This window comes from Protopterus annectens, chromosome 4.part0, assembly GCF_019279795.1.
Source record: "Protopterus annectens isolate FY-2018-M chromosome 4.part0, PAN1.0, whole genome shotgun sequence".
Taxonomy (NCBI): Eukaryota; Metazoa; Chordata; order Ceratodontiformes; family Protopteridae; genus Protopterus; species Protopterus annectens.
This window is the reverse complement of record NC_056733.1, coordinates 1873377559-1873398583: the sequence shown is the minus strand read 5'-3', so window position 1 is coordinate 1873398583 and position 21025 is coordinate 1873377559. Positions and strand designations below refer to the sequence as shown.

The following is a 21025-nucleotide window of genomic DNA, read 5'->3' as shown; positions in this document are numbered from 1 at the left end:
ATTTTTAAAAGATTTACAAACAATACACAAAAAGTTTGACAGTTGCCAACAATCGCAATTTACAAAAAGGGGAATGTAAAACAAGAAACATTACATTTCCTAAGCCTTATTACAGACAGTAATATGAAACCCATTAGATATATAACTTAAAACAATTGTGGTATTTTCATTTGGTAGAAGTAAGACAAGATAGCAGAATAAAAAAACATTTGATCAAAGGCATGAGAAATATATGCAATATGCAAATATTGTATAGATGTTTTTGAAACTTTTTGTGTACTCCTAAATGTATAATTCTTTTTTTATGTGTATGTAACTGAAATGTATTTTTAAGATTTTGTATTTGTTGTATAATTTTATCTCACTGTGGAGCTTTTCTCCATGGGGTCTCTGCTGAAAATGAGCTACTAGCTCAGCCAGACAAACCCACTCAACAAATGTAAAAAATAAATAAAATAAACTAGCCAGGAGTATTACAGGAGCATAGCCATTGTTGAGTAACATATTCCTTTAGGAGTTTTTTGAAGCTATGACGACCTGTGTTTTTTTTTAACATTCTGGGGTAATAGGTTCTACTGTTTGGATACTTTGAAGGAGAAGAGAGTCACCAAGGTAATTATGGGACTTTGTTACCTTGAGTATAAGTTTATCAGATGATCTTAGGGTTCTGGGGTTGGTATTTAGTTGTACTAGGTTGGAGAGTGCAGGGCATTTATCAAGTTTGTGGATAATGGAGTGGTCAGTGGTGAGCTGATTGAGCAATAACAGATTGGGAAATTTCATACATGTTATTATGAAAAGAAATCCTATGATATACTAACTGGTGAGTTAGTGTAGTGGGTTAATACTGCTGCTTTTTGTGTCAATGGTGTGCAGGGTTTGAAACCTTTCTTCCTTTTACTTTGCATTTTTTAAGACTCAGGTAGTATTTTACACTGTTCCTTGGTATCTAGTGGTGATGCAGAAGACTATTAACCTCTGCATAACCTGTGACAATGCAGGGTTTGAGTCATTTTTAGTGTCTTTAAGACATGCTGTAAACTGTTAGTCATGGTTTCCAGTGTTTGTGGTGCAATTCTTTTCCTTTTATTTTTAAATGCCTTTAAGGCACAAAATGAGGAGTTACCCTGGTAAAAACATATGTAGACATGCACACATTTACAGATTCATGCACACACACACACACACACACACACACACACACACACACACACACACACACACAAGCGCGCGCGCACACGGGCATAAACCTACATCACAGGCAGACACACCCTCACACATATACTCATACATGCAACCACACGGCTGAACATGAGCTTTTGGCCATGTTCATCAGCATAAGCAGTCTGTAAATGCCTTACTGCAAGCATTTCCAAGGGAGAGTGCATTTAGTGTAATTAGCTTAGGATTCTTCCCATCATGGTGGTACACATCTTCGGGCTAAAGGACTATGGTAGGGTTGTTTCTGAAATCAGAAATGGTTACAGTGAGGTAACCTTTCTGATTTGTCCCAAGTATGTATTATTATTTAGAATGACTAATAATAGTTTTCAGACTTTCTTACTTTGCTTTACATGCATTGGTTATGACTATTGGTGAGATGGGACTGTCTGATATTTTTTACTGCTTAATTAAAAATAAATTAATTTTCTTTCAGGAGTGCTCTCAACAGTTCCTGCTTATGCGGATGGTACTCTGGCAACTGTCACACTGTCATATTTGGAAACTGTCACACAGCTAGACATAACCACTGATACCACTGTCTCTTTGACAACAGCGGTAGTGCCTGGGACTTCATTACAATCAAATGTATCCATTACAGGGAATGCAAATACAACCGACTCATCAGCACAAAATGCAGCTGAAACTTCTGTCATGCTGAAGAGTACGACTTCTGTGCCATCTACTTTGAATGATTCATCTATAAGTGAACCGACATCAGCAAATACAACAAAGAACAACTCGCTGCTGTATGACACTGCTACTGTAGCAACAACAGCTTTTAAGAGTCAAGAAACAGAGACTGTCTCAAATAAAACTGGATATTATACTTCCCCAAGTCCAGCCTCGGTAGTGGTGTCTAATATTAGTGTTTCTGCAGATAATAATTCAATTACTGCTTCACCAAATGTTACATTTTTATCATTGACAACTACAAACTTTTCAAATGTCACTGCGCTGCCATCTACACCAATCATAAATGAAACAACCAGCAGTGTTTCTGGTACCACTGCACTGCAGTCTAATTCTACCGGAAATGAAACCCAGGGACCGAACAGCACTGTTGTAAACACCATTAGTACAATAATGCCTAATCTTACTATGCAGAGTACACTTCCAACTACCTCAAGCAGTGCAACAAATGCATCTGTGATTACAGTTGTGGTGGGTGACAGTACCACAGGATATAGTACCACAAATGGTTCTTTTCAGACTGCCTCTCATGATGAAGTGACATCATTGCCTCAAAGTACTATAACTCAGTCTCCTACACAGGTATTCATTTCAATAGTTCCTAAAGATAAAGGCCTAACACAATCAGGCTTTATTTCTGGTTCAACTGAAGAAGTTAATATAGGGAAAAAAGTGGGAACCAGTTCAGGTAAGGAATTGTTGCAACTTTAAATTAATTTCCTGCTCTGCTGTTACAGTGCTGTGTTGGATATGTGAACACATAGATGAATCATGCAGTTGTTTTTCATGGTGATAATTACATCATAGTTTCTTGTTTTAGTGTGTATGCTATTTAATGGCTCCTCTGTGTCTACCTAGTTAACAAAGTAGTGGAAAAAAAATATATATATATTTGCTAATATTTCTTTCCCTTGAATGATTTTCCCCATCCTATCACCATTGTGAAAGGAATTACCTGTTTAGCTGACATTCTGTATGATTTGTCTTCCACCGGACATGTTGGGATGACCAGACCCTCTTTGACTTCGGATGCTGTGAGTGGACTAAGACCCTTGCTGCAGAAGCATGGCTGTCAGAGGCTGTGCACAATTATTTCCTCCCCTGAAAGGCTGCATTGCCATATGAGCACATAAAATTAGCAGAACAATAGCAGGAGAATTTAGCGCCCTGGACAGAGCATGTATTTGGCAACCTCCTGCTGTCATTAAGAGACCAGCTCATTTTTTGTATCTTAATGACAGCTTCAGGTTGTATACTGCAAAAAAATAAATAAATAATAAAAACATCTTGATAGCATACAAGCTGTCATCACTTAATTGTGATTTCTTTTAGACAGCTTGTAAACTACTTGTCATGCTTTTTAAGTTTGACAGCTTACAAACTACCCTTGAAAGCAGAACAGGTTGTCAGACAGTTTACATTTTTCTTTAATAGATTATATAATGACAGCTTGCAAACTGTAAATCTTTTTTTAAGTTTCAGATTGACCCCAGGTCAGTCACCCACATACCCTAATATCTTGGTTACATACTGACTTCCATACTGTGTAACCCCATGTGTAGGACCTCTTCCAGCTTCATAATGGTATTTTTAATTGTGGGAACATTTCATAGAACCAAAGACCTATTTATTCTTTTTGAGGTAGGTCTTTCTATTCGAATTAAACAGAAGACATTAGTTTGGCTATATAGAAGGTCTTGAAATCCCTTTCTCATGCTACTGTTCTGCGTTTCATAATGCATATTTGCTTCTGCCATCCTCCCAACCCTTATCTTGTTTTTCATTTTGTTCAGATTCCACTTCTTATACACAAAGTTCAGCACACCTGACTTTTCAGATATGCCTTACACAAGTAAAAGCACATTTGTCTGAAATCTCCACATTTTAATTTCTGATATCTTTATAATACCTTAGGCAGTCATATTCATGGATATTTTTAGAGGTACATTCCAATCACTTAAGCAAGTTTTGTATAGTTCTGACGTGCAAGCATTAGTTTTCTAAGTATTCTGTTTTTTTTGGCAGTAATAAAATTTCCAGGAGGTACTCAGAAAAAAGTCTCTTTTGAGAACACTAGGTATGCTTAGTTATGGCACTGGTTTTAAGTTATATCTAAGTAGTATGGAAACTAAAAACACAACATATATCACTATAGTCTGTATGCCAGTAGATATGATATAATATAGTTACCAGGGTGGTTGGAGTGCAGGTGTAGGTAAGGCTTCTCAGTCACCTACCAAGTCTAGCAGTGATAGACAAGGAATAGTAAGAGTGACAGGAGGGGAAGAAAGAAGTAGAGAAAATCTAAAAGATGTACACAGGAAAATGATTTAGTATTTACATATGTACAGAATTACTGTTCTGCCTTTATCTTACTGGTGAAGGGGTATGAAAGGGGTGAGAAAGATGTTTGGTTTAATCAGAACCTTGCTACCAATAGGTCATTTTGTAACTAACGTTTTCCTCTTTTCCAAGGTACACTTGCATTTTGTAGGAGATTTTAAGGCGCTCAAAGCGTTTCTTTTTTTTTAAACAACTTGCAGCCTGTTATTTCCCTTATTTTCTGGCAAGGTTGTTTCAGCTGGCAAATAAAATTTTGCTAAAGCTCTTTTCACCCAGATTGAAGGGTGGCCTTACGTGAGTAAGGACTTTGTCATAACTTCGCAGTGCATAGCGAAGACTGACTTTGAAGGAGGGACAGTAGTGATTTTTGTAGTGAGATACAATGGTGTTGGTATCTAGAGGATAAATGAATCTGCAGATGCTATTTTGGGTTGTCTTTTATTAACGTGGTTGTATGGACTGAGTGAAGTGGAATTAAGGGCAGTACATATTCTAATTAAGGTATTAGCACGTTTTTTTTTCTTTTGCCATTGATCATCTAACATTTAAGGTGAGGTGGTTGGAAGTAGAATAACTGGGTTTTGGTTAGGATATTAACTTTTTGCACTATGTTCTCACTATATTGAGTAGGTTATGTCATTAATTTAACAGTAAACATGTGAGTGAGCCAAAAACTAAGGTTTATTAAATTTAACCCTCCTTTTCCTGCTGTATTGTATTCCCCTTTTAGTAGGATTCAGTGGAGTTTAATCTAGTCCTTCAATAATAAAATAAATATTTAAATTTATTTTTCAAACACCTAGAACTATATAAACTCCATATAAGTAATTTTAATTCACACAATACAGAATTAATCAGATACATGTTTTTTTCTGAATGGTAGATCATACATTTTCCTAAGCTTAACAATTTCCAATAATTCTTGCAGGACTTTTTCCATTTGTTTCTTAACACTTTCTTCACTTCTGAACTAGATCCCTAATACTTTCCCTTCTTTCATATTGAAATATATTCACCCTATAATCAGTAAGTCACCATATTCCTTACTTTTCTCCTTACATATTTGTAGTCCCACTTTTTTCTGTACTTTAACTTATACTTGCATTACTTCATTAACCCATGTCCTATATTTGCTACAACAATCATATCATCAGCATAACTCAGAATTAAGGAAAGTTCTGTTTCTTCATTTTGCTTAACTCCTACTTCTTTCATAATAATGTGTTTCTTCATTTTGCTTAACTCCTACTTCTTTCATAATAATGTGTTTCTTCATTTTGCTTAACTCCTACATCTTTCATAATAATCCCATTTGTTAACCAGGTAGGCCTACTGGATGGACACACATTCCCTTTTCAGGGGTGACCCAGGAGCAGTGTCTCAAGGTCACACAGGAGGCAGATGAGGAGGGGTGGAATCAGACCCTGTCAGGAGCTACAGCTCACAACCTTAACTTGAATTATTGTATTCATTACTATTCCAAATAATGCCATACATAGAAAACACCCCTGCTTCACCTCCTTTTTGTCTTCACTGTTTGCATTATCCAACCACTAGCAAGAGGCATGACTCATGATATTTCACATACAGATTTTAAAAGTATATATCACATTTTAGATGTAGCATGTCTCACATTTCTTTATGAGTCACACTATCATAGGAATTCATGACATCTCAGTCATAATTCTTTCTTGATTCACTCTCTTATAGCATTATCATCTTCTAATTAATGTAAGCATTTCTTTAATATCTTTTCCTTTAATAACATATGAGGGAGAAAAGGACCTGTACCTATTGGCTAGACAGAGGGACCGAGCTGGGAAAGATGTGCAGCAGGTAAGGGTGATAAAGGATAGTGAGGGAAATGTACTCACAAGCGAGGAGAGTGTGTCGAGCAGATGGAAAGAATACTTTGCGGGGCTGATGAATGAAGAGAATGAGAGAGAGAGAGAGAAGGTTGGATGATGTGGGGATAGTGAATCAGGAAGTGAAACAGATTAGCAAGGTAGATGTACGGACAGCTATGAAGAGGATGAAGAATGGAAAGGCTGTTGGCCCAGATGACATACCAGTGGAAGCATGGAGGTGCTTAGGAGAAATGGCAGTGAAGTTTTTAACCAGATTGTTTAATGAAATCTTGGAAAGTCAGAGGATGCCTGAGGAGTGGAGAAAAAGTGTTTTGGTACCTATTTTTAAGAATAAGGGTGATGTGCAGAGCTGTAGTAACTATAGAGGGATAAAACTGATCAGTCACAGCTTGAAGTTATGGGAAAGAGTGGTGGAAGCTAGGTTAAGAAGGGAGGTGATGATTAGTGATGAGCAGTATGGTTTCATGCCAGGAAAGAGCACTACAGGTGCGATGTTTGCTCTGAGAGTGTTGATGGAGAAGTACAGAGAAGGTCAGAAGGAGTTGCATTGTGTCTTTGTGGATTTAGAGAAAACATATGACAGGGTGCCTGGAGAGGAGTTGTGGTATTGTATTAGGAAGTCAGGAGTGGCAGAGAACTATGTAAGAGTGGTACAGGATATGTACGAGGGTAGTGTGACAGTGGTGAAGTCTGCAGTGGGAGTGACAGATGCATTTAAGGTGGAGGTGGTGTTACATCAAGGATCAGCTCTGAGCCCTTTCTTATTTCCAGTGGTGATGGACAGGTTGACAGATGAGATCAGACAGGAGGCCCCATGAACTATGATGTTTGCAGAGGACATTATAATCTGTAGTGAGAGTAGGGACCAGGTTGAGGAGACCCTAGAGAGGTGGAAATATTCTCTAGAGAGAAGAGGAATGAAGGTCAGCAGAACTAAGACGGAATATGTGTGTGTGAATGAGAAGGAGGATAGAGGAATGGTGAGGATGCAGGGAGTAGAGTTGGCGAAGGTGGATGAGTTTATGTACTTGGGGTCAACAGTTCAGAGTAATGGTGAATGTGGAAAAGAGGTGAAGAAGAGAGTACAGGCAGGGTGGAATGGGTGGAGAAGAGTGTCAGGAGTGATTTGTGATAGACGGGTAGAAGTGAGAGTGAAAGGGAAGGTCTACAAGAGGGTAGTGAGACCTGCTATGTTGTATGGGTTGGAGACGGTGGCACTGACAAAAAGGCAGGAGTCAGAGCTGGAAGTGGCAGAGTTAAAGATGTTAAGATTTGCACTGGGTGTGACAAGGATGGACAGGATTAGGAATCAGTATATTAGAGGGTTAGCTCAGGTTGGACAGTTTGGAGACAAAGCAAGAGAGGCGAGATTGCGTTGGTTTGGACATGTGCTGAGGAGGGATGCTGGGTATATTGGGAAAAGGATGCTAAGGATGGAGCTGCTAGGTAAGAGGAAAAGAGGAAGGCCTAAGATAAAGTTTATGAATGTGCTGAGAGAGGACATGCAGGTAGTTGGTGTGACAGAGCAATATGCTGAGGACAGGAAAAAATGGAAACAGGTGATCCACTGTGGCGACCCCTAATGGGAACAGCCGAAAGAGAAGAAGAACATATATTCCTCCCACTACAACCTCCCTGATATCACCTTACTTGTAATTCTCCCATCATGATTTTATAATCCACATTTTATAATGTCTTAAGTCTTATTTAGCCAGCTTTCTCTTTTCTTCCATAATAGTTTCATTAATCATAAATTCATCTTCATTATTTAAGCCATTATTAAACCATTCATTAAGTAGTACCAGAAAGCATATTCTGTCTTCTTCAGTCATAAATTTATAAAATCCATATCCAGTTCCATCATCTTTGATATTGAATCATTATTTTCTTTAGAAATTATTCTATTTTTTCTATTGCAATCTAATTTTGTAACTTCAACATAATATGCGGCATTTAACCTCCCATCTTATCTTATTAAAATTTTTAATCTCTTTGCACATTTTCTGTAGATATCATTCTTCAACATCCATTATCTCACTATTGCTTTTAACAATTTTTCCTTCTTCATGTTCTATTTCCCATATCATATTCTCATTTATTTTAACCACTTCCCCTAGAAAAGACTGTCTCATTAGTTACAAACTCCCTTGTCTTTTTTTTTTTTTAAAACAAGTTTATTGTTTTAACATATAAGAGAAATATCATAACAATTTTATACAAATAATTAAAAATAGGTATTATTATAATATTCAACAAAACAACTAAAGTATTTACAAAGACATCCACTACAATCAGATCAATTAATTAAACTAAAATACTGTGCTATTGAAATTAGAATTTTTTTAACAAATTTTGTAAATTATCCCATACAATAAAATGTGATGTTTTTCTAGTTGTTCTCATTCTAATTGTGCTTATTTCCATATGACACATTATATTCATAACATTTTTAAATTCATTGAACGAAGGAGGTGTATCTGAAATCCAATTTCTAGTTATTATTTTCCTAGCCACTGCTAGGATAGACCATAACAAGGGAAGCTTAATCTTTTTAACACATTGAGGTACAGGTGTGTTGAATAATATAAGAGACTTAGAAATAATGAAATTAGCCTGCAAAAATTCATTAATTGACTTCCAGTATTCTTTCAACTTCATACAGTCATAAAACATATGAGCCCAGTCAGCATTAATTTCTACATTACATCTCTTACATAGATTATCTTTATTATTAATTTTATTCATCATCAAAGGTGTATAAAAAGATCTATGTAAAAATGTCCATGTATAAAGTCTCCAGACAATGGAAGATGTAGTTCTATAAGCAGATTCCAATATATATTGTTTATCTTGTTGAGTTGGTGGGTCCCCATTAATAGAGGTGAAATAATTCCAGTATGAATCTACATTGTAAAAAGTTTCTTGTCTGATAATTTTATGTATATATGAAAGTTTACCTTTATCAGAAACTTTATGCTGTAAATTTATTATCAAGTAATCAATCAGTTTTGGAATAGATTCTTTAACTGTTATAGACATTAGATCTATTCTATCAATGAGATGTTGTCTAAAGATCTGAACCTCTAACCAGCAAGTTTCTCTTAGATCAAATTCTTGTTTTAAGAAATCTAGATTTTAACTTTATTATCAGATATCAGCTGATACCAGTACTTTAGATTATTATCTATAGCTAAATGAGCTCCTTCAGAAGTAGATGACATAAGCATACCCTGAGTATAAATTATAGGGAATACAATAAAATTCCATTCCCTATACTTAGGGTGCATGAATATAAAGTTACGATAACTAATAATAATATTTAATGGGTAACAGACCATATGTTTAGGTGTAATAGGTGAAGTACAAAATTCCTTTAGCAACCACAACATGGAGTTATTTATAATCATATTTTTATGTGTTAAGGAGATTTTCATGAAGTGCATACTAATTAGCTCCCAATAATCTTTCCATTTTGCGACATATGACCGATCTATTAATAAAGTAATAACTTTTATAATAGAAGAGATAATATATAAATTAAAGTCTGGAAAAGAAATACCCCCTTGAGACCAGCTATTAGTATGTTTCTTTAATGCAATCCTAGGTCTATTAGGTGCCCATAAGAAATTTAACATTAGTGTATTCAGTTTCTTGATAGTTATTTTTGTAGGTGAAAGTATTATTGATTGTATTAAGTATAAAATCTTGGGGAATATTATCATTTTAATAATTGTAAGTCTCTCCTCCATAGTAAAAACATATTATTCCAGGTATTAAAAGATTTTGTATATTAAGAAAACAGGTATTATAGTTATTATATATAATAGATTTAATATCTTTAGATAGTATTATACCTAAATAAGTTATCTGACCTGAGTTGGGTACATATTTAGTAAAATCACTAATGAGAGTATTTTTCGTGTATATATAGGTAGTATTTTAGTTTTTCTTCATTGAATATTAAACCAGAAATACTTTTAAAATTCATCATTTTATCAAATAAAGACTGCATAGAAGAATTAGATCCTGCTGATGTAATTAGAACATCATCTGCAAAAAGTTGAATTTTTGATGTTGTATTTTCTTCTATTTCAAAACCCTCTATGTCAGTACTGTTTCTAATCAAATTAGCCCAAGGCTCCATTACTAAAGTGAATAATAGTGGAGAAAGTGGACATCCTTGCTTTGTACCTTTAAGAATGGGTTTTTTTGTGAAACATATGTTCCTACCTTAATATAAGCCAGCGTTCCTTTGTATAAATGCTCAATTAAATTTACAAATGCATCAGAGAATTTGTGCACTTCAGTAAGGTAAACAGATAGTCCCAACTTACTGAATCAAATGCTGAACCTATATCAAGACTAATACGTGTTAAATCTTTCTTTTTCCTATTTGCAAAATCAATTAATGTTAAAGTTCTTCTTATATTATCAAAAGTATTTCTATTTACAATGAAGCCCGTCTGATCTATGTCTATAATGCCGAGGATAATTGTCTTCAATCTATCAGCAAAAATACTCATAAACATTTTATAATCAACATTAAGTAATGAGATGGGTCGATATGAAGAACATCTAGTTGGATCTTTATTAGGTTTTAAAATTGGTGAAATAAATGTATATTGCCAAGATGGGGGGGGTTATTAACTCAGTTTGGGCCAGAATAAAAACCTTATGTATTAATGAATATGTAGTTTTAGAAAGGATTTTATATATCTCTGGTATAATACCACCATTACCCGGTGCTTTGTTTGATTTAAGCTTATTTATTTGTGTAATAACTTCTGTATATGAAATACTCTTGTCCAATAGTTTAATCTGTTGTTTATTAAGCTTTTATTCATGTTTGTGGTTATAAACTCCTTTATTTTATCTTTAGGTTCCATGTTAATGTTGTTATGGTTAATCTTGTGAAAGTGATTTCTAAATTCATCCAGTATTTCTGGTATACTAGAAACATTCTTCTTTTTCCTTAGAGAAAAGATTTCTTTGATATGGTTTTGTTTATTCAATCTTTTGTTTTTTTTTTAAGTCTATGTAAGTATTTGGGGCTTATTGAATAAGACAAAACTTGTATTTCTCTAAAGTTATTTTAACTTTATGAGTTAAAATTTCTTTGTATTTCTCATTTAGTTTGTTTATTTCTTCAATAACTTTCTTGTCCATAATATTTTCTTTATTATTATGTTTATAAGAGTCTAGTTTACTTTGAATATCTAACAATTCCTTATCCCAAGATTTCCTTTTGTTATTATACCATCTGATACTTTGTCCATATAGATATGATTTTAAGGCATCCCAAACATAGACAATGGAGACTTCAGGAGTATTATTTATGTCTAGAAAATGTTGTACTTCTGAAAGTATATATTCTTTATAGTCTTTTAGCTGAGTTAAGTATGCTGGTATCCTTTTGATCTGAACATTATGAGTATTATTATCATGAATTCAAAAACAATTGAGTTATGATCAGATATAGGACATGAAATGATTTTGGAATTAATTAAATCTGTTACCATCTGGTTAGAAATAAAGACCCTATCTATTTTGAATAAGTTTTGTATCTGTTAGAAAAAAGGTGTATGGTAATGATTTTGACTCTATCTGATTATTAATATCATTCAAATGATAAGAATTAGCAAAATCATTTAAATGTTTTGCATTAGATGTAATTCTTCTTTTCTTTATAGTGGTAGTATCACTTTCATGTAGTATACAATTAAAATCACCAGCTAAAATAATATCCCCTATAGAGAATGATATGATCTTATCAATATGATGTTTCACTGTATTAATACCAATTCCAGGTATCCAGTATACATTAATTAAAGTGTAAGTCTTCCCATTAATTTGTATTGTAACCATACAAAACATTCCTTTGTCATCCTGATAAGACTTAATGGTTTTAGGAATGGGCATACTTTTATTCCATAAAATAGCCACTCCTCTTTTTTTCTGAGTGTGCTCTGAACTAACCAATACTGCATACTTATTAGTGGCTAGTTTATCAATATCTTTTTTCAAGAGATGGGTTTCTTGCAGGAAGACTAGATTGGCCTTGTGTAGATTAATGTATCTTATTAGGCTTGCCCTTTTACACGGATTATTCAATCCATTAATGTTTAAAGAAATTCCTTTTAAAGATGTCATTTGGCATTTTAAAACTCAAGAATCTTATGATGAAATAACAAATAACAAGATAAATAATGTTACATCTCCTCTTTTAGGTGTACCTTTAAATATAGCTGTATTTATTAAATATCTTATGGGATTTTGTATAGGATTCAATTTTGTTTGTAGTGACAATGAGTGTACAAAATATATTGTGGATGTCAAAACTATATACATATAACAATGAACAAGTGAAAATAATGTAAGGATTAAACCTTGCATCCCGCCTGGAGTTGAAAACTCCAACTTAGAGCAGTATTTACTACTCAAGTTAACCCCCTACCCTAAGCAGCAGTACCTCAGCTACCACCTTATCAATTTAATACTAGTTATATTTAACTGAGGTTAACAGTTTAATTCAATTATCTATCAAGACAAAACTACACATTTGGTAAAACAGCATCATATAAACTAAAATAAACTTTTAAAAAAAAAAAAAAAAAAAAAAACTGTTCATACTATTATATAGATCTATGTAATATATAACACTTGAATTCTAATAGCATTCAAATAATCTTAATGTTAGAAATCAAGAGGAGAGAAAATTATGTTCTAACATTCATTTAAATCAAAAACTTTGGCTAATATGATTCAGACATTACATGCATTAAGATGCATCTATTTTCTGTCATGTGAATTCTATCAACAGCTTCCAAAAAAATCTTGAATTGTTTGTATATGAGCATTTACTTAAACTCATTATTGTCAATAGAGTAAAATATTGTATTCATAAAAATTATTATAAATCATATTGCATAGTTATGCAGATTCTCAGAAACACCTGCGTTATTACCTAAAAAAAAAAAAAAAAAAAAAGCCATCACACACATAAACACAGACACACACACATACATATACACACACACACACACACACACACACACACACACACACATACACATATATACATAGATACACACACACACACACACACACACATATATATATATATATATATATATATATATATCTGATCTCACTGAGTTGTGTGTTAGTAGAGCACTATCCTACTTGCTGTCCCTAGAATAAATCTGTCTGCTTTATACAAAATAATGCACAGCAAACACATATTAGTAACCAGATTTTACAATCATGCTAACCTACTGCTTTAAAATATATCACATGACATTTCTTCCAGAATAGAGTTATAAGATTATTTATGCTTGCCAATCAGATGAATTAAATGAGTTATAGTAAAAGTATATGTTTGGGACACAAGTTTTAACACAGATTATTATGCTACTGTTAAGTAGATTTTCAAAAACATTTAAATAAATGTTTCATTTTCTATGCCTTCTAAAATAAGATATTTACTTGCTACAAGAAACTACATCATCCAAACTCATCATAACTGACATATTTTATGAATAGAGTATTTTTCCTGAATCTGTGGTGTGTCAGTGTGATAACCTTGTCAATGTTTATACTAACTGCTTTCAGTTTCTCTGTGAAAATTCTGTGAGTGAAGCTTCTGAGGAAACTCATGGACACTATGCATGAGACAGCCCACATCCCAGATTGTCTCCTTAACATTTGGCAGGAAACTTATTAAAACTTGTGGCAAACATTCATTTTGTCAATAGAGTAAAATATTGTATTCATAGAAATTATTATAAATCATATTGGATAGTTATGCAGATTCTCAGAAAAAAGCCATCACACTCACACACACACACACACACACACACACACACACACACACACACACACACACACACACACACACACACACATACATACACACACACACACACACACACACACACATATATATATATATATATATATATATATCTATATATATATATGATCTCACTGAGTTGTGTGTTAGTAGAACACTATCCTACTTGCTGGCACTAGAATAAATCAGTCTGCTTTATACAAAATAATGCTTGAAAGAGTATTTTAAGAATAAGGGTGATGTGCAGAGCTGTAGTAACTATAGAGGGATAAAACTGATCAGTCACAGCTTGAAGTTATGGGAAAGAGTGGTGGAAGCTAGGTTAAGAAGGGAGGTGATGATTAGTGATCAGCAGTATGGTTTCATGCCAGGAAAGAGCACTACAGGTGCGATGTTTGCTCTGAGAGTGTTGATGGAGAAGTACAGAGAAGGTCAGAAGGAGTTGCATTGTGTCTTTGTGGATTTAGAGAAAGCATATGACAGGGTGCCTGGAGAGGAGTTGTGGTATTGTATTAGGAAGTCAGGAGTGGCAGAGAACTATGTAGGAGTGGTACAGGATATGTACGAGGGTAGTGTGACAGTGGTGAAGTCTGCAGTGGGAGTGACAGATGCATTTAAGGTGGAGGTGGTGTTACATCAAGGATCAACTCTGAGCCCTTTCTTATTTCCAGTGGTGATGGACAGGTTGACAGATGAGATCAGACAGGAGGCCCCATGGACTATGATGTTTGCAGAGGACATTATAATCTGTAGTGAGAGTAGGGACCAGGTTGAGGAGACCCTAGAGAGGTGGAAATATTCTCTAGAGAGAAGAGGAATGAAGGTCAGCAGAACTAAGACGGAATATGTGTGTGTGAATGAGAAGGAGGATAGAGGAATGGTGTGGATGCAGGGAGTAGAGTTGGCGAAGGTGGATGAGTTTATGTACTTGGGGTCAACAGTTCAGAGTAATGGTGAATGTGGAAAAGAGGTGGTGAAGAGAGTACAGGCAGGGTGGAATGGGTGGAGAAGAGTGTCAGGAGTGATTTGTGACAGACGGGTAGAAGTGAGAGTGAAAGGGAAGGTCTACAAGAGGGTAGTGAGACCTGCTATGTTGTATGGGTTGGAGACGGTGGCACTGACAAAAAGGCAGGAGTCAGAGCTGGAAGTGGCAGAGTTAAAGATGTTAAGATTTGCACTGGGTGTGACAAGGATGGACAGGATTAGGAATCAGTATATTAGAGGGTCAGCTCAGGTTGGACGGTTTGGAGACAAAGTTAGAGAAGCGAGATTTTGTGTTGGTTTGGACATGTGCTGAGGAGGGAAGCTAGGTATATTGGGAAAAGGATGCTAAGGATGGAGCTGCCAGGTAAGAGGAAAAGAGGAAGGCCTAAGATAAAGTTTATGAATGTGCTGAGAGAGGACATGCAGGTAGTTGGTGTGACAGAGCAATATGCTGAGGACAGGAAAAAATGGAAACAGGTGATCCACTGTGGCGACCCCTAATGGGAACAGCCGAAAGAGAAGAAGAACATATATTCCTCCCACTACAACCTCCCTGATATCACCTTACTTGTAATTCTCCCATCATGATTTTATAATCCACATTTTATAATGTCTTAAGTCTTATTTAGCCAGCTTTCTCTTTTCTTCCATAATAGTTTCATTAACCATAAATTCATCTTCATTATTTAAGCCATTATTAAACCATTCATTAAGTAGTACCAGAAAGCATATTCTGTCTTCTTCAGTCATAAATTTATAAAATCCATATCCAGTTCCATCATCTTTGATATTGAATCATTATTTTCTTTAGAAATTATTCTATTTTTTCTATTGCAATCTAATTTTGTAACTTCAACATAATATGCGGCATTTAACCTCCCATCTTATCTTATTAACATTTTTAATCTCTTTGCACATTTTCTGTAGATATCATTCTTCAAATCCATTATCTCACTATTGCTTTTAACAATTTTTCCTTCTTCATGTTCTATTTCCCATATCATATTCTCATTTATTTTAACCACTTCCCCTAGAAAGGACTGTCTCATTAGTTACAAACTCCCTTGTCTTGAAGTATGTCTTACACCAATTCCATTTAACTCAGTTATTTTCACTGTTTCTTGACCTGTGCATTATCCAGCTTTAAAAGGGATTATTTGGATTCCTGATAAATGTCCTTATATACCTCTTTTTAACATAAATGCCATTCCTTTTTCTCTATTATATACACACAACCATATACATACTGTTTGGTGTTTTTCTTTCTTATTTATCACCAGCATAGATGAGTTTTTATGAAAACATTTTTGTCAATTTATGTATTATACTTAATTTATTACAGCATCCTGTTGGTGTTTTTTAACCCCCTTACCTCTTTTATTGTCAGTTTATTTCCAAAAATTACTCCTATTTCTAAACGGTCAGACAATCCTACAGTATTACGACTATTACTCCTAAATTGATTTAACCTTTTACTACTAATAAAGTCAATTTCAATTTTTTAAATTTCTCCTCCTATAAGTATATTCACATTTTTCTCCAATAACCATGGAAAATTTCTGATAATATCCTTACTGCATTTTTCTTTCTTCCCTTAAGTCACAGTTTAAATCTCCAGTAACTACAGCATCCATATCTTCCCATTCATTTCATCAAACATCTCTCACCTGTCTTGCATCATTAGCTGCAGCAAAGCCTAAATTGTCCCATACACAGCATTGCTGTAATTTGCTGTCTTTTTTGCTCAATATACATACCATAAGATACTTTTTCCCCATCATTCTCCTTCCTAGCCTTTGTTTTGCAGCCACAACAACAAATGCATAGCTTTTCTATGCTCATTGATGAGTTCTGGATTCTCAATGTGTATCAGCTTGCCTGTGTGTGCCCATTGTAACAGCTTCTGAGTCCGACTGATTCATCCCAGTCATATCAATAAGTTCCTTCTCTTCAACCTTATTTGCATATTTCTCTACTGTTCCCAACCAGGAAAATGTGGTTCCCTTACTGAGTTCATTCTCATCCAGCATTTGTTTCAATGCCAACATCTCCAAGACATCTCCATTAAGCTTAATAACCAACAATGGTGCATGTGCATACAATATTATCTTTTTAAGGAATCTCACTCTGCTCAGTATCTGCACCTCCATCCTCTGAGTGTTTCATACAATATACCGTCACCCTCTGTCACATAGGAAACTGCAACAGCTCCACTTACGAAAAGATTAAAGATCTCTGGTGCTCTGTCCAAATTTCCCATAATCAGTATAAATATTTCTTCCAGTCACTCCTGAAAAGAGGCCACTGGCCTAGAGGGACTAATTGGGTCAACAAACATACAAAGCATATATAGTATATTGTCTGCATTTATATTTAATCTCACACACACACACACACACACACACACACACACACACACACACACACACACACACACACACACACACACACACACACAGTAAGCTTTGTTGTAATTGTGTGTATCTGTTTACCTTTTCACCTCTGGTCCATTGTATGGAGTGGCCATCCTCTGTTCAGTATGGAACAAGGTTTCCATAAGTTTGCATGCAGGAAGAAGATTCTGCCCCAGGGCAGGGACATCCAATATGTGATTTTTTTTGAGTAACTTTCACAATCCATCCAAGTGTTTAGTTTCTTATTTTTTTATCTATACACTTAAGCACAAGAAGGCTCTATTTTAGCAACATTTATACAAAAAAATCTTTGTCAGTATGTGAGATCTGTGGTAAATAAGATTCTAGAGAGCTGCACCCTTCTTTTTTGGCCTGAGAACCTATTGTTACTTTGACGCCTTCTAAGCACTCTAAAGTTTAAGGAGAAAAAAAGAAATATAACCTTTCCAAGCAACCCATAATTTCGTCTTCCTCTTCATCATCATAGGTGGCTTCTGGAGTTATGGAACATCCAAAGAAACAGGTTACAGTCAAATGATTGAACAAGCCAACTCTCCCTTGCCTAAAAAGGCCACATTTTCATCCTTAGCTGTTTCAGCTGATTTGGCACAGTACAAATACTACTGCAGATTCCAAACCCTTAATGATGTGTGATTTGTCTGAGCAACTTCATACGGCTAGTGGGGTTTGACTTTATTGACCTGAATGGGGTCTATATTAGATCATCAAAACATCAGAATTTTGAATGATCTAATATCGAACCCAATATCGAGAATGCTGAAAACAGTGAAGCTGCACAAAACCGAATTCTTTCCTAGGGAAAGAATTCGATTGGCTGTTGTTGTGGCTTTGCTGTTTTCAGCGATGCGGTGGAAAGTTACGGGTTGGGTTAAGGTAAGTGTGTGATTGTGCAGACGTTCGGGTTAGGGCACAGGTTGGGTGAGTTAGGGTTAGGGTGCGGGTCAGGTAAGTGTGCGATCGTGACAGAATTTGGGGTTAGGGGTGTGTTAAGTGAGTTAGGGTTAGGGCGCGGGTGAGGTGAGTGTGCGATCGTGAGAATTTGGGGTTAGGGGCGGGTTAAGTGAGTTAGGGTTAGTGCGCGGGTGAGGTGAGTGTGCGATAGTGACGGACCTTAGGGTTAGGGTCTGGGTTAAGGTAAGTGGATAAACAGTAGTGTATGTGCAGTGTAGTGTATGGTTAGATATAACTTTTAAATGTATGTGTGTGGATTGCTGCTTTTTAGTGTGCTTGTGGTGTGTGTGTGTTTCTCGGAACAGTGAATTTTTTCCCCTGGGAATAAATTCGCTGATTTGAGGTTTCAATATTGTTAGGGTTCGGGTTTTGCAGTTCGACGTTACGGCATTCGATAATGAGCCGTTTCGATGATCTGATATAGACCCACCTGAATGCACCAGTAAAGGCTTAAAAAAGTAATAAGTAAAAAGTCATGGATAATCAGAACCAATGAAGCCGAAATTTTTATTATTTGCATATTCCACTGGCCTCTACAACAAGAGGCTTAAAGTATTATACAGTGAAGATTCTGGCTTGCCTGAGTCTTCCCTACTGTTTTATACTGAATGTGTTGTTTGTGTGACCTTATTACCCTTTGGTTTGGAAGAAACCCTTAATGATGAAACTTTGCTGCCAAGGTAAGGCCCTGTGCAATTGTTTTGAGCTTGTTTATGATGACCTTACAGTGGCTTTCTCTAAAGGTCAGGCAAGGTTTTCTCGTGCACCTTCCCCTTTCACTTTTGTGGCATAGGATAAGAAGTCATCTGCTATTTATTTCCCATACCTCAGGTATAGCCGGCCTTAGGCATAATCTTACTAGGAGGCTGCCTAGGGAGCTGCTTTACCAGGGGCACTTTTCCTGTAATTTGGATGGTGTAGGTAGACCAGGATGTGGCACAGGGTGGTGTTGGGGGGGCATTATGGAGACATTTTGCCTAGGGCACCAGTTGAGCAAAGGCCAGTCCTAACCTCAGGACACAGAATATTTACCCAGCGGTCCTTTTTTTTTGGCCCTAGTTCCCAGAATGCTAGTGTCAGCCTGGTTCTTTAGTGTGCAGGGATAAAGCCCTGACTATGAGTTCAGATAGTAGCTTGAACACTGGAAGACTTCAGCAAGAGAGGATGAGAGTGAGCAGCCATTGTCAGCTCGCCCCACCTTGGGTGGGGGGAGGTGGGTCTGGCTTGTCACTTGGGTGACACCTAGTGGGAGAACTACATATTGCACTTGTGAAGTTAGGGCCTGTTGAGCATGCACTGCCATTGTGCAAGTGTACAATCTAGGGAAGTTAGAGTGTGTATGTGTGTGTGGGGGGGGGGGGTGAACGTACACTTCCTGTGACAGGTGACATACAGTAGAGTTCTAAGAGCTGCCACTAGGTACTGGACTCCCTAGATTGGATAGATAGATTGTTCCACAAGATGAACAATCTGGCTTTCACCCTACTGCCTGAATATCACCATAGAAGCATAAATGAGCTGATTAGGTTACCTGAGTAAGAATGAATGGACTGTAGGGCTCTTGCATAGCCGAGGTATGCCTGGTTCTCACTCACTGGAATAAATGGGCCAGATGGGTGCAGGTGAGGGATTAGGCAGGAACTTGTGAAGCTGAAGGGGCAAAAAAAGGTGAATCTAGACCCCCATACATCAGAACTGATGGAGCCACTGTATTAGTGGACCCAAGCCTTGGATGTCATGTTCAACATTGATAGTCATGATTTCAGTGGCATCAGTATTTATCCTGCAGTCAGCATCGATGATTTGAGCACCAAACCTCTCAGCCTTGATGGTGCCTTGAGGTAAACGTCATTGCTGACAACATTTCTTAACTTATCAGTGCTGATGTTGGCGCTGTAGGTCTTATCGCTGGAACACTTGATCCAGGTCATTGTGCTTGTGATGTGTAGTGTTTCATTGTGTCAGAAGACATCATAGGAGAAAAGCTGATGGCAGTATTTCAGAACTGGCTCTTTTACAGAAAAAAGGCTTATAGTCCTGGTATTGCAGGACTCGCAGGAGAGAAAAAAATACTTTTATTTTTGTCTTCTACCTTTTCCCTTTTCTCTGACATTGTACATTCTCAGGGTTGATAGATATATATATATATATATATATATATACATACATATATATATATATATATATATATATATATATATATATATATATATATATATATATATACACATATAGTAGATATAAAAAGTTTACACACTCCTGTTAAAAAGCCAGGTTTTTGTGATATAAAAAAATGAGGCCACAATAAATCATTTCAAAACTTTTCCCGCCTTTAATGTGACATAGTCAAAGTTCACCAAGTCAAATGTGCCATGCTGATAGACTCCTACCAAGAAGACTGAATGCTGTAATTAAATCAAAAGGTACTTCAACAAAATGTTAGTTTAAGGGTACGCACACTTATGCAACCAGCTTACTGTACGTTTTTTTATTTTTTATATTTTCCCCCCTAACAGATTTGTTTGTCAATTGAATTGTCCAGGTCATAGATCACATTAAAGGTGGGAAAAGTTTTGATAAATAAAATAAACTTGAGAGGCATCTTATCCCTGAATGATCATGATCCCTTAAGTGGCACTTGTAGATGCCCATCCATTCCTGTCAGCTTCCTGTGGCAT

General features: G+C 35.9%; 1 protein-coding gene across 1 annotated transcript in view; it reads left to right on the top strand.

Annotated features, from left to right (window-relative positions):
- Positions 1 to 21025, top strand: part of LOC122800056 (uncharacterized threonine-rich GPI-anchored glycoprotein PJ4664.02-like) — a 541511-nt gene that overhangs the window by 138324 nt on the left and 382162 nt on the right. The window contains exon 2 of the mRNA XM_044069542.1: positions 1658 to 2602. Coding sequence (XP_043925477.1) covers positions 1658 to 2602 — 945 coding nt within the window. The remainder of the gene's footprint in view (positions 1 to 1657; positions 2603 to 21025) is intronic.